Source organism: Chaetodon trifascialis, chromosome 23 (assembly GCF_039877785.1).
Source record: "Chaetodon trifascialis isolate fChaTrf1 chromosome 23, fChaTrf1.hap1, whole genome shotgun sequence".
Lineage (NCBI taxonomy): Eukaryota > Metazoa > Chordata > Actinopteri > Chaetodontiformes > Chaetodontidae > Chaetodon > Chaetodon trifascialis.
In genome coordinates this window covers 17571705-17587089 of record NC_092078.1, presented here as the reverse complement: position 1 = coordinate 17587089, position 15385 = coordinate 17571705, and the positions used below count along the sequence as shown (strand labels likewise).

Genomic DNA, 15385 nt, shown 5'->3' with positions numbered 1-15385 from the left:
GGAGGCAGGGCATGAGTGCATTGGAGAGGGAGGGGGAGTGACGTGAACTTGTGTTGGTTCAAATTTTCAGGCTAAGTCTGCTCTCTACTCCATCTTACATGCTGCAGCTTTAATGTGATTTGTTTCAAATAGAGTAAAATCATAACAGTATGTAAATGAGCTGTTGGGAGGTCCATTAAATTAAAATAACTGTACATATCAGGCTGGGACGGCACTGATACTCACATGCTGTAAAATGGCACCTTAATGTGAAAGAGCCTTGAGGAAACAGTTGGTTTTTAGCACCAGAGGGTGAAGACAAACACACACCTCAGTCACAGGTAGTTCACATAAATCTTTAAATTGCCTTAAAGGAGCTATTGATAACTCTTAGTCGTGTTTCCTACCTGACAGCAGAATGGCTTTGCTTCCTCCCTCCGTCATGTACAGCTTACTGGAGACTTCTATCGTCAGGTTCCCATAGCCACAGATGCTCCTGCAGCTTCTGTTGATGGTATCCCAGACTTTTAGCCTGTCAGAGCAAACATGGAGTACACTAATTCTTACAAACAAGACAGCATTTCCACATGCAAACAATTAAAATTGAGTACAGAATTACTATTGGGTTTATCTGATTAGCAAACTGCTGCAGTGCCTGCATGATTAGCATGATTACAATCAAGATGGCACCGCGGACAGCTGCCTCGGTGTGTTGGTGCGTGTTGTTTTGTTTTGTGCTTTAATTCTCTTTTTTGCATTCATCAAAACAAATTTCTGGTATGTGTAAAATCGTACTTGTCAATAAAGCTTTTTCTGATTCTGTGATTACCATCTCAGACAACAGTAGGTGTTTGGACTGTGGTGTGAAAAGTAACAGAGTGTGAAAGGTGACCGCAGGGCGGGATTTACCCAATGGAGGGCCTGGAGGAAAATTAACTGCAGGCCCTTATTCACCAATAGAGAGTATAACAAGTGGATGGAGCTTCCGGGTCTCAAAAAAGATGGCAAAATGGTAGTCCACAAACTATCGGGTGACATCACAGTGGTTCCATCCACTGTTTATTACACAGTCTATGGAACCACCTTGAAGCTTTTACCATTTTAGTAATTAAAAGTCCATTTATCAAATTACCAGTCATTGCCACACAACAGCTGACATCTCAGTATGTACAATATTTGGTATAAGCTCATAGATTTCATTGTCAGTGAATAAGTTTTCAGTAAACTCGTCTTCCAGTTTAGCAACAAACAACAACAAATGGCCCACTTACTAGCCTTTTCCAAAGCTTTCAACTGCATCGCACAGTCCACAGCTTGCGTATTTGTCCTGAAGGTATGTCAGCTGCCACCACCTGACCATGATAGAATCTTGGTTACGTGAGCCACTGTCACTGTTAGATGCAGTCAAATGCTCCAGATAAAGCTACAGTAGTGAATGGACCTTCAGTTAACATTGTTTTTATTCTTTAAAATATTGCCGTCATGGTCAAGAATAAAGTTTTATGCTGAAAACATTCTCCACATTTGATCTTTGTTCAGATATGTCAGTGTTGCAAGCAGCCCAGCAGCTTCACACTGCAGTCGACCTTTGTTTCCCCTGCAGCAGCTGTGAACACACATCAGCTGTTGTGTGGAATTCATTATCTGAGTAAATGTTGCTGTTGAGCACAATGTCCCTGTGAAGAACTACAGTAGCATGCAAAGTGGAGCTGGATAATCCTCTGATATATTAGAACGCTTTGAAGAAATGAAACGAAATACAGGGCACGCGAGGGACAGCATAACATTACTGGGATGGGGAGTAGGGCTGAATTTTATACTTCACTTTATACTTCAAAAATAAGAAAGAGGTGAAAATACAGCCACTCTCAAATCTCAAAATTGCAAAATAAATGATTTAACAGCTACCAAATTTGGTAAGAATTGCCTGAAAATAAATAGGATTTCTATCAGATGATGTTGGAGCCTGATGTGTATGATATCAGATGTCAGACTGTCATCATCAGAGTGATATGATTCCAGGTTGTGTGGCCAGTCCTGTCGGAGACCTTTCATCCAGACAGCTGTTCCAAAGAGCACACAGTTAAATATCGATATGCATGTTAATACTGTCAATAGCTCTTACACATGCTAACATAAACAGGTGTTGGCTCTGTAACTGAATGAGAAAAATACAGACAGGTGACAAATTAGGGTAAAGGAAAAACCTGAATAAAGGAATGGAGAAACATAATGAATGCAGATGCTTGCACACACAGGTGCTCTGCATGGTGCAATTAAGCACTTAACATTCGTCCATGCTCTGTGGCATGTATAAAAATGCTGAGTGGGCCCCAATTTATTCTTATTTTGTATCAAGATGGCAAGAGGAAAAGATCTAAGTGCCTAAGAGGGGTCATTGTTGGGGCACAGATGGCAGGAGCTTCAGCTGCAGAGACTACTCAACTCACCGTTCTTGACATCTGCATTTAAATCTAGAAAACATCAGTCAATAGGGTCGGACACTGTGGTCAGCAGCGCACATTTGATGGCTGTGGTGCTTGTGCGTTAGTGCGATGTGTCAGGAAGAACAGAAGAGCAAGTCTTCCTCAGGTGACTGAGAATGTCAATGCAGGACGTGATCAGACTGTGTCAGTAAGAAGAGTCAATCACAGAGAGAGGGATAATGTAGCAGAGCTGCAGTGCATGAATCCCTCATTCCAAAGATGAATACACATTTGAGAGTTCAGTGGTGCAAAATCCATCGAAGTGATATGGTCAGATGTGTCATCATATTCTCCACAAGTGGGTGAGTGCATGTGTGGTGTAGAGAGATCAGCACAGGCCTGAATGAGCCCAACAGACCACGAGACCGTTTGATCAGGCTTCTGAGCTAATTCATAAATACAAAAAAGAAAAAAAGAAAATCTCAAGACAGCAATCAAATTTTTTCTGCAATAAAAGAAAATAACATAAACTGGAACAGTGGTTCCAAACCTGGGGTGGGGGTGGCGGGGGGCGCCAGGGATTGCAGGGGGTGCACATAATTCTGTCTGCACTGAGGTTGTGAGGTTACAAAAATTATATTTGCAAAAGAAAGAAAACTGTGTGTGTGTGTGTGTGTGTGTGTGTGTGTGTGTGTGTGTGTGTGTGTGAGATATACCTGATGACATAAAAAGGGAAGAAATATGTCTATATACAGTGTAAAACAAGGAGGATAAGAACAGAAACCTACAACTGCTGTTTTTTTTATTTCTTTTTTCTTTATTATTTTTGCAAATAAAAGTTTGTAGTTAATCACTTTATTCTTTTAGTGCGTGCATGCGGGTAGGAGTTGGGGGGCCTGCCTTGTCTTGGACAAAGGCAAGGAGGCTTCAAGGAAAAAAGGTTGGGAACCACTGAACAGGAAGACTAACACATCCCTCTGGATCAAGTAACCACATTCTGACAGAAACTGTTATCCAGGCAAAGAGCTAAGAAGCTGAGACCTCATTCAGATGGAGAGTGGGTGAAGGAGAGCCTTGTTGCAGCTACGGAGCTGCTCAAACTTGACAACATAAAATTGTTCCAAAGTGTCGGTTCATCTCTGAGAATTCATGGAAATGACGGAAAAACCCTAACGTGAACAGTTAGTGATATCAGGCACCTGAGTGATTTACATACCTGTCAACACTGGGATTTGAAAATAAGCTTTCAAAATGTGAAACCATTTGAAGCTAAATTAAAGCTGTGACAAGTGCAGCTGGAAAGAGGAAACCCTGTGCATTTTCCTACTCCTGCTATGACATCTGAATATGTTAAGAAAAAAAAAAGAAAAATTAAAACTCCTTCAGCCATTTGGTGAGAGCTTTAAGGACATGGAAAGCAAACAAACACAAACTCATTGAGCTGTGAGGCAAAGACGACCTCAAAGCTCTGCACCACAACCTGTTCAATGACACATTTCATCAGCCATGAGCCTCTTTCACACATTGTTCTCTGAGGTGACTGGGGTAACCTTCCAGGCACCTCTAGTGATTTTCACTATTCATACATGCAGCTGCATTCAGGAACATTATCATCTGGTATGTTTCCACACATGCCATGACAATGCTGGAGTAGATGGAGCAACATGTAGCAGTAATGCAACAGTTTTATATGCTGTTTTTCTGATGTCACGTGTTTTAAGTGTCGAGGATTTGTGTGTATCAGTGTGTGACTGTCTGATCACTGAGTTGTCTTATCTTACTTGTAAAGGATGAATCAGAGGTAAATCTTACAGGAGTTCCTCATTTGTACAAGTTAGAACCAAATTTGTGTGTACAAGTGTTTTGATTTGTCAGTGGTCCAAAGCTCAGTCTTATCTGTTCAGTTGCAGGAAGATAGAGGCTGTTAAGTCTTTGCTGTGGCTCAGGAGGTTGAGTGGTTGTCTGCCAATTAGGAGGTCAGCAGTTCGATCCCTGGCCTCGGCAGTCCACATGCTGAAGTATCCTTGGGCGAGATACTGAACCCCAAAATGCCCCCGATACTCGGTGTGTGAATTCACATGTACATCGCTTTGGATAAAAGCGTCTGCCAAATGACTAATTGTAATACAACTGAAAGACTAAATGTCGCACATACTGTACCTGTTGCTTCCTGTGACCCCAAAGACAACTCTGTCTGCACTGTCTGTGATAGCAACGCAACAAACTCCAGCCTCGTTCCTCAGTCTTTTCCTCACCTAAAAGAATTTGTGTAAAACATAACATGCAGTTAATACGAGATCTCAAATCATCCACAAGGCCATCACAAATTGCTGATTTTGGTCATGCATTAATTTAAAACAGAACAGTTGAAGTTCAAGCAAACTGAAACCAACAGTGACAACCCACTGCTCCTTTGTGCAGGTCCCACAGGGTGATACAAGGGCTCCTCTGCTCTTGCTTGTAGTTGGTCAGCACCAGGTGGCTGCCAGTGTAGGTAAGAGCTGAAGTGTGGAGGCTCAGCAGGGATGTTTTATCCTCCAGAGTGTAGAGGTGTTCCTGCGAGACCACGCTGAAGACATTGAGGTGGTGAGCAAAATAGGAGCACACCACCACCTACAAAACAAAGGAGTGGTACAACTACTTGATGTAATAAAGACAACAATCTCCAAATCTATGTATCTATCTAAAACACATCAAGTGAATAAGTAGAAACCACATGCTGGTTGGGGCAGCACTGATACCACATAACGTCCATCACACTGATGGGTCTAGGTTTTAGGTCCATTTTCAATCATCTCAACAGTAAAGTGTCCAGAAATATTATGTTGGTTGCCATCGCTTTTTCTCTTCCTGCATTTCCTGTCATCTTTCTACTGTTGATATCAAATAAAGGCAGAAATGTCTTAAAACACAGTTTCAAGTGTGCAGAATAATACAAATATACAATGCCCCTTTACCAGCCTAACAACATGGCAATATTCTCTGCAGATAAGAGTTTAGATACTTGTTCGTCTCCACTGAGGAGGTATTGGTCGATGCAGTTGTATTTCTCTCTGTCCAGCCTTCTCATCGCCTCTTTCTCCCTCTGTGCCTCCCTCTCCAGCCTCCTCTTCTTTGCAGACTGGCTCTCTGTCCGAATGTCCCACGGCATCACTGTGGCAGAGCAAGAGCACTCAAACTCACATAGCACGACAGGCAGAATGTGACCCATCCAGACCCGTGCTATCATCTAACCAGATATTAGAGACTGATTCTGCAAGAAGTTTTTATAGCAGCAGAGCATCCATTATTTAGTTCTTCAAATTAAAGAATGGGTTGACGATTTTTATATCCCCACAGTTCACTAATGGAAGGGATATTATCATGGCACTAAATACTTACTATTAAAGTGATCTAGGGGCTGTAGATACTGATTCTGCACTCTATAAAATATCCCACAGTAAAAACTGAGCATTAAAGAGTCAGATTTTTCCATCGTCACCATGACGACAAATATCTGTCTACAGAGGGAGGATGAGGCAGCTCACATGTTGCCTTCCTGTGTGGTGTCATATCAGGCTGCAGGTCCAGGACAGTGCTGCTGTTCACAAGTGACTCTCTGTGGGATGGTTTGATCTTATGTTTGACAGAGCCAGAGTGCAGATCCCAAAGGATCAGCTGATCTCTACGGAAACACAGAACAGACGCAAATTTAACTGAGGTTTTGCTAAAATGGGTTTTTGAAGGGCCACATGATGAATATGCCTGTAATTGAAGACTTTCCATGCTCCCTGTGTGTCTCACATGAACTCTCACCTGTTCTCTGATAGGCCCAGAAGAGTCCGCCCATCCTCCAGAAGACGGTACTCGTGCTGAGGACAGGGAATAACTGTGATCCCAGTCAGCCTCCTCACATAGCTCCTCGTAATCAAATCATACACCAGAAGGGTCTGGAGGTCAGACATGATGTATCAGTGTTACTCTGAGAGGAGGTATGGTTCAGTAGCTCAGAACCGACTGAACACGTGTACTTAATATTAGTAGATAAAAATAACAGAATTAACATCAAGGTCTGACCTGGAAACCATAGGAGGGGGTGTCCATGTTGTGGGCTGTGCCTTTGTTTGTCAGGATATAAAGTTTGAACTCATGGGCGAGCACCACATCAGCACTGCTGTAGAGGCCGTGCTCCACTCTGACTGGTCGGCAGATGAAACGCCGTCTGGTCAAGTTCCACACATACACCGTCCCAGCTCTGATGGAGCGGCACACAGCATACCTGCCAGCAGAGGGAGCCAGAGTCCAGCAAAGGAGGATAACGCCACAAATGTGGACTGTATGGCACATCAGGTGTCAGTTTTGATGGAAAGCAATGATCCTGATATTAATACTACACAGTTCAATGCAGAAGAAATATTTCATTCTCCTCAGGTTGGAAAATTCCCGTGAGAAAACAGAAAATTCATGTTCCCCACTGATGCAAAGCGCATACAGCAGGTTTGGGGTCAGACTTGGAGCAGAGCATAATTAAATTATTTAGTCTCATGGCATCCTTACTGAATATTGAGATAATGTTTTCTGCATTTCACCTTGGAATTACGACAATTGGAATTTTGGTGTTTTTTTGTCTCACAATGAACAAACTATTACCCTATCAATAAGTAAATACTAATATTTTCTATACTACAAAAATATAGTTAATAGCTGTTGTTATAGCATAATTAACAGTGTGCACAGCACAGTGTGAACTTAATATTCAGCGATAATCACAATTCATAAGTTTGTTAATGGAGTATGTCTTGTATTAAACCCATAGCGGACATGTGGTTATGTAATGCAGATAAAGTTTAATGATATTTAAAGATGTTGTTACTTGTCACTTTATTGTAAATCAATGCTTTTGTCCATGCTGACTGAGTGTGTGCCATTTTGGCCAGCCAGACCCAAGTAGATAAGGTGGCAACCTAAAGGTGCAGTCACTTTAGCCTTCAGTACAACAAAACTGGCCTACAGAAAAAAGTGATGTCACCAATCTACCGTGGATAATAAATATTGAATACTGTGAATGGTCTAAGAGTACGATGAGTTGTATGTGATATTCTATACAACAAAACAGTGATGGAACATTGCTAACAAAATTTCTCAATTTCAAAACACAGTCTATCACTGTTTCTATGGGTTACTGCAAAAGTGAAGCTTCCACGAAATCTCTGAAAAAGTAGCATTTGAAACAGACAAGTGTATGAGTGGGCAGTAAACTCCATCCAAACCCAGGACACTAATGACATTAATTCTAATAATAACCATCATCATTATGACTAGCGATGAGATCAGGCTAACTGTCACGTCTGTCAACATGCTGACATTCCAACCAGACCGTATAAAACAGGTTCCAACCCATGAGTACTCAGTGGTGATTGCTAATATTTTTACATAAGTACTCAGTACTCAACAGACAGACCACAACCACAACCAGCTTCAAATTTGGCCTTCATTTTGATCTCAGCTACACACCTGTGAAACTTGCACAGTTGTGATGCAATCGTGTTGACAAAATCACACACACACACACACACACACACACACACACACACACACACACACACACACACACACACACACACACACACACACACACAAGCACACATTTGTGCAGCTATCCTTGTAAGGTGTACCCCTGTTAGTGTTAGAGTTTCATTCATTGTGAAATGATGATGATCTGTGACATAAAATACATGTGGGCCAGAAACGTCCAGTGCCCTTGATTGAGTATAGGTTACTCAAAAATGCATTGCAGATAGAAGGAAGCCATCATCATAGTGGACCAGAAGCTTCATGAAATGAAAAGACAAAGCGGCGACTGTCAGTGGTGTCAATATGTACCTCTGGCTTTTCCCCATAGGGATGACCTCCTCTGTGCCGTCACTTCGGAGCTTATGAATGTTATAGGTAAGAGTCTGGTCACTGATCCTGGAGGTCAGATCCCATAGGCGAAGGTACTTCTCTCCACGGCAGACCCCCACACAGAAGCGCAGATCAAAGCACAGGCCTGAAGGGAAAGGAAAATGTCAGGACCTTTGGGGTGGAGGAAAAACAAAGCTGCACTGACCTCTATAGTCTGAAAGGTTCAGGCCTGGTGCACCTCTGACCACATCCAGCTGTGATGTCCTATGGGACATTAGCAGCTACACTGTGGCCCCACTCTCAGTGTAGGAAATGGGGTCAAAGCATCTAGCACCCACAAAGTGGCAGTTCCAGCAGGATTGTTGAGTGCAGTGACTGATGAAAATAAAGGAATGTGTATTATCTGCACATCGTTTCAGTGCTCCCCAAAACAGCTCTGCCTTTTCACTTGAGTCAGTGATGCAGTGATAATGGTGCCAGATTCAAAACTCAAAAGTCATTGTTACTTTTGAAACAATGAGCCTTTGAATTCAGACAGAAGCACCTTCTCTTTGATTGGGCAAATGCTGATTTGGCAAAGGAATTAGAGAATGACTTATTGATCATTCTGTCCTGGGTATCTGCATGCCACACTTTGACTGCTGCTGTACACACTAACCTTTCATCAGTACTGCGGGGAAACGAGTGATGTGCTTGTGGTCCTCTGTCTCCAGGTTCCAGGTGACTAGCTCAGTGATGCCAGTACGAGGGGAGGGGCAAAAGGCCACAACGTGAGTCCCTGCCTGGTTGACAGTGATCTGGGAAATAGAGTCCTGGCTGCAGCCCAGTACAGACCTCATGTAGAGGAAGGAGACAGTACTGAAGAGCTCGATGTGAATGATTTCACCGCCCTTCTTGTATGGGTATCTGACAAAGTACAAATTGATGGTTGTAAGAGGATGATGATGTGATGAAGTGTCACTGATTGTCAGAACGAAGTCAGGAGACATCAACACATCTCAAGGGAGGCACCACAGGTCCCAAAGTGTTCAAGTTTTGCTTTTATCCTGCTAAGCATTTTACCCCTCAAACAGTATTTGGTTAGAGTTGCAAGCCTTTCAGTACCCTGCACCCCATCCTCCCAAGTATTTCAGAAACATCAACATCTCCTATGATATACAGCATTTTTTGACAAATATGTGCCTTTTTGTACTTTGTACGAGACACAATGCAGACACAAACAAATTCACAGAGAGCTGCTGGATTTTATAACAAATGCAGGAGTTGTACCTGCATTTACCCTGCAGGATGTTTGTGGTGTGTGTACCTGCAGAAGAGCAGCAGGTAGTCTTCTGTCATCTCCACAGCTTGTATAGAGGCAGCACCTTGCTGAGCAGATAGGACAGACATCACAGTGCCCCCCCTGGCGCTGAATACTGCTGCCTCACCACCAGACCTCAAACACAGAGAGGTATCAAATGTTCCCACTTCAAATGATATACTCTAAAGCAGACTAGCACTTGACAGCACACTGTTGTGGCAGATGATTTATCTGAATCTGTTGTCTAATTTACTCTTCATTTCATTTCATCACATCATTTTAGACATCTGAGATGTTACTGGTGCCTCATACCTCCATGTACACATGTTTCACTTTCTATTGGCTGTGAGCAATGGTGTTCACACAATCCTAAAAATCAGCAATTTTAGTTTGCATCCTGGCTTATTCAAAGGTCCATTTTATTTTTTAACAGCATAAATTTGAAGTACATGTAAACACAATTGAAGGAATAACAGGTTAATGGTAAATGCTGTAATGTAGTGTGACAAGTAGAGCAGAGTTGTAAAGTCAGTAAACTTATTTAGTAATGTCAGTTACACAGCAGCATATCTACCTAATGTTTGCAAACATCAGCTAGTATGAGCCACCTTAAGATACTGGTCATACCAGACCAAGGTTACAGCAGTAAAACCTCTGAGTTTATTCAAATGACCCAATGTCTGAGTAACAACAGGCTCCAACCCTGTACTTCTGAAGTTTGGTAGTTGTCTTGTGTTGTGTTGAAACCCTGTGCTGACTTTTGGATCAAAAATTGTGTATTTATATATTTCAGCTTTTTGTTTTCCTCATGTAAATACAGAACAAAATATGGTGAGAATTACTACACTGTATGCAACAAGGCAAGCTGCCCCAGAGGTGGATGCATTTAGCTACAACATGTAACTCAGGAGCAACTTCTAGTCCGACCTAGAGACAAGTATCAGTTATGTAAAACTGAAGTTTATTTTGAAAGCTTTGAGAGGCTTGCACTACTTGGCCCAATATACATGTTTTACCAGATCTTGAATCTCTACGATTGTGAACACAAAGTTGGTGAGATCCAGGATGAAAAACACCTGTAGATCACCGCAGGGCGGAGATCCCTTTAAAAAAAAAAAAAAAATCTGTGGGACATTGCAAGTCATTTGTGAGAAATGTGTAAATGAGCTAATGCTGAGGTGTTCCATATTATTACCATCCCTCTTGTCTCATATTACCACCAACAGTGACCTCGTTTGTTGTTTATCTGATACCTCTTCAGGTCAGGTGTGAAGGAATGGCCTCTGCTAATTACTCTGAAAGCATCCATGCCAGGGCTTTTGATGCAGTTTTAATTAGATGGTAACAGAATGAAGAAAACTTGTACTGTATGATCTTGTTATCAGCTGGCCATTAGCTTCAGTATCATTTATCTATGCCACAGGAGCAAAGACATGAAGGCATCACCACTGTGCTACATTATACTGGTGAGGCACATGAGTGGTGGCCTGTCTTAATAATTCACAGCTGTTTCCAAACCCACTGGTGAAATCTGTCTGGTTACTATGGTGGCCTGATTTCACAGCCTGTTAACAGATATGTGATCTATGTGTTTATTTAAAAACAAGGTCACTCGTAGTGACACTTGTGGCTCATGCATTGTGAATGTGATGCTGCTGAGATCACCATCACTTGTCAGAAGCTCCTTTTACACAGCTTGTTCAAGGCAGGAACGTTGCACCCCTATTCTGCATCACCGTGTTTTAAAAAGTACCAACACGGAAAGGGGGGCATTGTTCCGATCTTAATCCGGCAGAGGAGGTAGTAGCAAAACCAAGATGACATCTGCGTAAGATGGGGTCCCGGCAGGATGGGACACACAGCCGTCACTGTTACATTTTGACTCAGAATTTCTGTGGACTGTGTTCTTACTGTCTTCATAGTACAGCTGAGGGAATTTCTGAGCTGATACATACATTGGTACATTTGGATTTCCTGCAGTTATTACTGTACTCTTGCAGTGTGGTGAGAGTGTGGTGTTTTGTTTTTTTTGACCTATGTTTTGCCTTTCAGGACGGGCCTCTCTGATTTTATTTGATGTAAACTGTTTTTCAGTCCTGAGGTGCTTTCAGACAGCAAGCAGTTGTGCCACCGTCTCCACTGTAGACAAACATGTAGACAGGAAGAAATTGTTAATTCTAATTAGCTTGTTGCTACGTTAATTTGAGCATGGTGTCGAGTTCCAGGTGCAGAACATCATCACAGGTCACCTTCATATTACTCAGTATATTGCAAATGACCGAATGTCCTGAGGTGGTCAAGCCTGATTCTGTCTTACCTGTAGGCAAACAGTACATAGTCACTGATGGAGTTGTTGGACAGCAGAATGGAGCGGTCTTTGTGGATTGCCTCACACTCCATGTGAATATTAACACAGTGCAGCAGAGAACAGGAGGAGGCCAGGTCAAAAACCTAACAAACACACACAAGACACACATACCAGTTTTGTCCACTAAACAGAATATCTGGCTCTTTAGCTACTAAATGCTCCACTATGTTCACCAGCTAGTCGTGGGTTGTGTCTGTCTGCTGTGAGGTGATGAGCAGGTAGTGTACAGCTCTAGGTGTCAGTACCTTGACTACATGACTCCCATCATAGAAGACCACCAGCAGCTGTCCTTTACAAGCAGTGGTGACTATGGGAATGTCCACTGAATCACTCTCTGAATACACAACTCGCCCGGATTCAACTTCTCTCACCTGGAACAGAGTCGCAACTTATACATCCCAACATTTCATCTAACAACTAAACTCTCAGTATTTTATACAATACAAAGATGGTTTTTTTTTTCCTAGAGTGCTACATATCAAAATGATCTCAATGTTTGGATCCTATGGATCCTAAACGCTAGCAGGTTATTTTTAAAATGTTATTACCATAGTTTGTAATTACAATGTGGTTACAAGCTTCTTTGATGTGATAAGGCAGGAACATTGTAGTTCCTCTATATCAGACACAGACTATATCCACTGAAACCAAGCAGTGAAGCAAATCTTGTCCAACCTGCAGACTTTGTCCCATGCAGACTATAAGCATCCTATCATCCAGACCCAGGGTGACTGAATCTCCCACAAGTCCTCCAACTGGGTCCAGGCTCCTGATGATCCGCCTCTGTTGCAGATCCCAAAACCTCAGGCTTCCATCTGATTCACTAGTCACACACAAAGGTCCACTCTGGCCCCCTCCCAGGGCAATCACATTGTTCAGGTGACCTGGTTAGTAAACACACCATCATTCCATTTAAATACTTCATTATACATTTATAACAAGCAGCTGCATTTACACTTACATGCACATCAAAAATGTAGCAACATTATGTACTTTAGCTAAATCAGGTGTAGAGTGGACAAGAATAAATCTTAAGTACTGAGTGTATTCATCAAGTAAGGTCAGGTAAATATAATTTATTATAGCCCAGCATCACAAATCACAAGGCAGGCACAATGGCAGGGTATGACACACTGTAATGATAGACCCTTGAAAAACTCCCCCAAAAACCAACAAAAATTAAAAGGCAAAGGCAAGGCAGTATATTTGTAACATGTTACCAGCCAGCAGGATGGGTTGGAGGCTTCCTGGGGGCAGCAAATAGGTGGAGGAGGGCAGCAACACAGGCAGGGAGGAGTGAGTACACTGATCCAGTAGAGCATGGAGATAGCTGAATGTCAGCAGGTCACCTGGGTCAGACACAAGGCTTAGAGATCAGAAACATTCATATAATGTAGCATAATATACTCTGTAGAGCTACTGAGGGCTGATACATAAACCTTCAGAAAAAAAGTTAATGGTTAGCTCACCTGCTACAATAGTTGGCGGATGAGCCCTGTAAGTATTCACTGTCACCGAACTTCTAGCACCATGTATTTCATGAAGACCTCTGAATGCTGTGTCACCTTTTGGTGTGACCACAGCTTACGGAAAGTTTACCAAAGGTGTATTTGACACAAATGATGTACTATTTAAAATGCTGGTGTAGCCGGGCCTTTAGAAATATAGAATTCTTAGTGGATAACCAATCTTTAAGGTAGCCTAAAGCAGGTTTCACTGCAGATTTCAGAGACGAACTCCCCATACCAGTGATTATGTATGTAAGACCAATTTACCCCATATATTTACAGGACCTGTGGCCATAGACATTTGTAAATCCTCCTGAACCCTCTTGATTCATGTAGTACCTCAGGGCTCAGTCCTTGGGCCTGCTATTCTCCATCTACACGCTACCTCAATCAGCGTTCAGTTCTATGCCAATGACTGCCAGATCTACCTTTGATTTTAACAAGACCACTCATGCATCTCAGCAAATCTATGCACCCTTACAGAAGCTGAACTGGCCATCTCAAAATTTCTGCAATTAAATTCTGATAAATCAGAAATTATTGTCAAAGCTCTTGCTGTATCTTCTCTGTTTATTTGTTGAATTCATTTTATTTTATTATATCTTACAGCATTTAATCTGTATTTCATTCATCAATGCATTTTCATTTTTTATTTCTTTTTGTATAACACTTAGTACCACCTTTTTCTCCTTCCTCACCTGATTCACAGGCACAGGTCGAATATCATATACTGTACATTTTATGATATATGACAGACACTGTGAATAAATACTGACTTGCATAATTTAGAGGCAGATTGTGTCAAAGTATACCTTTAGCAACAGGGCGGTCCTCAATAATCATTTGTCCCAGTCGACCCACAAGTTGAGAGGCCAGCTGACAGGGGTCCTGCAGCAGTACTTCTCTGGACATTTCCAGAGCAGCTGACATCACCTCCACATCCACCAACTTCCTAGAGAGAGATACAGCGTATTTACAATGACAAACTAACAGAGGAATGACCGCTATATATATATGTGTGTGTGTGTGTGTGTGCGTGTGTATATATAGACACACACACACACACACACACACACACACACACACACACACACACACATATATACACGTGTGTGTGTATAATCAGCGTTCATATATATATATATACACACACACACACACACACACACGCATATATAAATATATCATTTATGTTATGTTCTGTCTGTCCTCTCGTAGGACCTACTTGTCTGGTAGCACAGCCTTGTTCAGGTCCTCCTCGATGTCCAGGACAGACAGACCCCAGGCCTTATGGAGCAGGAACTCGTAGTTGAAAATGCATTCAGACAGGAAGAGCAGAATTTGGCCTGAGTGGACCAGGTGGTAGGGCAACCCATGAAGCTTTCTCAGGTTGAATCTGTAACTTTTAGTCTTACCCTCACCACAGTTTTGCTCATCCAGTGTCCATGCCAGAGGTTGAAATATGTGTTTGTGTTGTGACTTCTCTCTATAGTAGTCAGCGTAGTCTGCATGCACAGCCTTGCGAGAGTCTTCTGTTTTTAAATAGTGGTTTATGCAAACGTGGCTCAGCTTAGAATGTGTCCAGCGGTACACCCATGTCCCATCTGTACTGACTTCAGTTAGGTGACAACCGAGGTCACGTTTCAGTCGCGCCCACAAGACATAAGGCACTCTGGGGTGGCCGGAAGAGGACTGACATGAGGTCACTTCCTGGAGTACTTCCCCATCTTTGGCCAGCAGGTCCAGTAGCTCCTGATGATGGACACAAACATGACTTGAATCAGAATTTGGGACATAACACTGTCTTTCTGAGATTGAGATGAGAAGGTATCAATCTTATGTCTGCAGGGTTGGACGTAGGACATTATTAGCCTACTTTAGCATAAAGACTGGAAACAGGGGCCAGCTACTGTACATATGG

General features: G+C 42.3%; 1 protein-coding gene across 1 annotated transcript in view; it reads right to left on the bottom strand.

Moving 5' to 3' along the window:
- LOC139351156 (uncharacterized) overlaps positions 1-15385 on the bottom strand; it is a 29060-nt gene that overhangs the window by 4524 nt on the left and 9151 nt on the right. Inside the window, exons 13-28 of the mRNA XM_070992891.1 lie at positions 14690-15216; positions 14277-14416; positions 13177-13305; positions 12632-12840; positions 12202-12327; positions 11906-12039; positions 9595-9723; positions 8947-9194; positions 8268-8433; positions 6462-6663; positions 6201-6334; positions 5933-6069; positions 5410-5558; positions 4812-5018; positions 4566-4660; positions 387-511 (exon numbers count right to left, since the gene is read on the bottom strand). Coding sequence (XP_070848992.1) covers positions 387-511; positions 4566-4660; positions 4812-5018; positions 5410-5558; positions 5933-6069; positions 6201-6334; positions 6462-6663; positions 8268-8433; positions 8947-9194; positions 9595-9723; positions 11906-12039; positions 12202-12327; positions 12632-12840; positions 13177-13305; positions 14277-14416; positions 14690-15216 — 2857 coding nt within the window. The remainder of the gene's footprint in view (positions 1-386; positions 512-4565; positions 4661-4811; positions 5019-5409; positions 5559-5932; positions 6070-6200; positions 6335-6461; positions 6664-8267; positions 8434-8946; positions 9195-9594; positions 9724-11905; positions 12040-12201; positions 12328-12631; positions 12841-13176; positions 13306-14276; positions 14417-14689; positions 15217-15385) is intronic.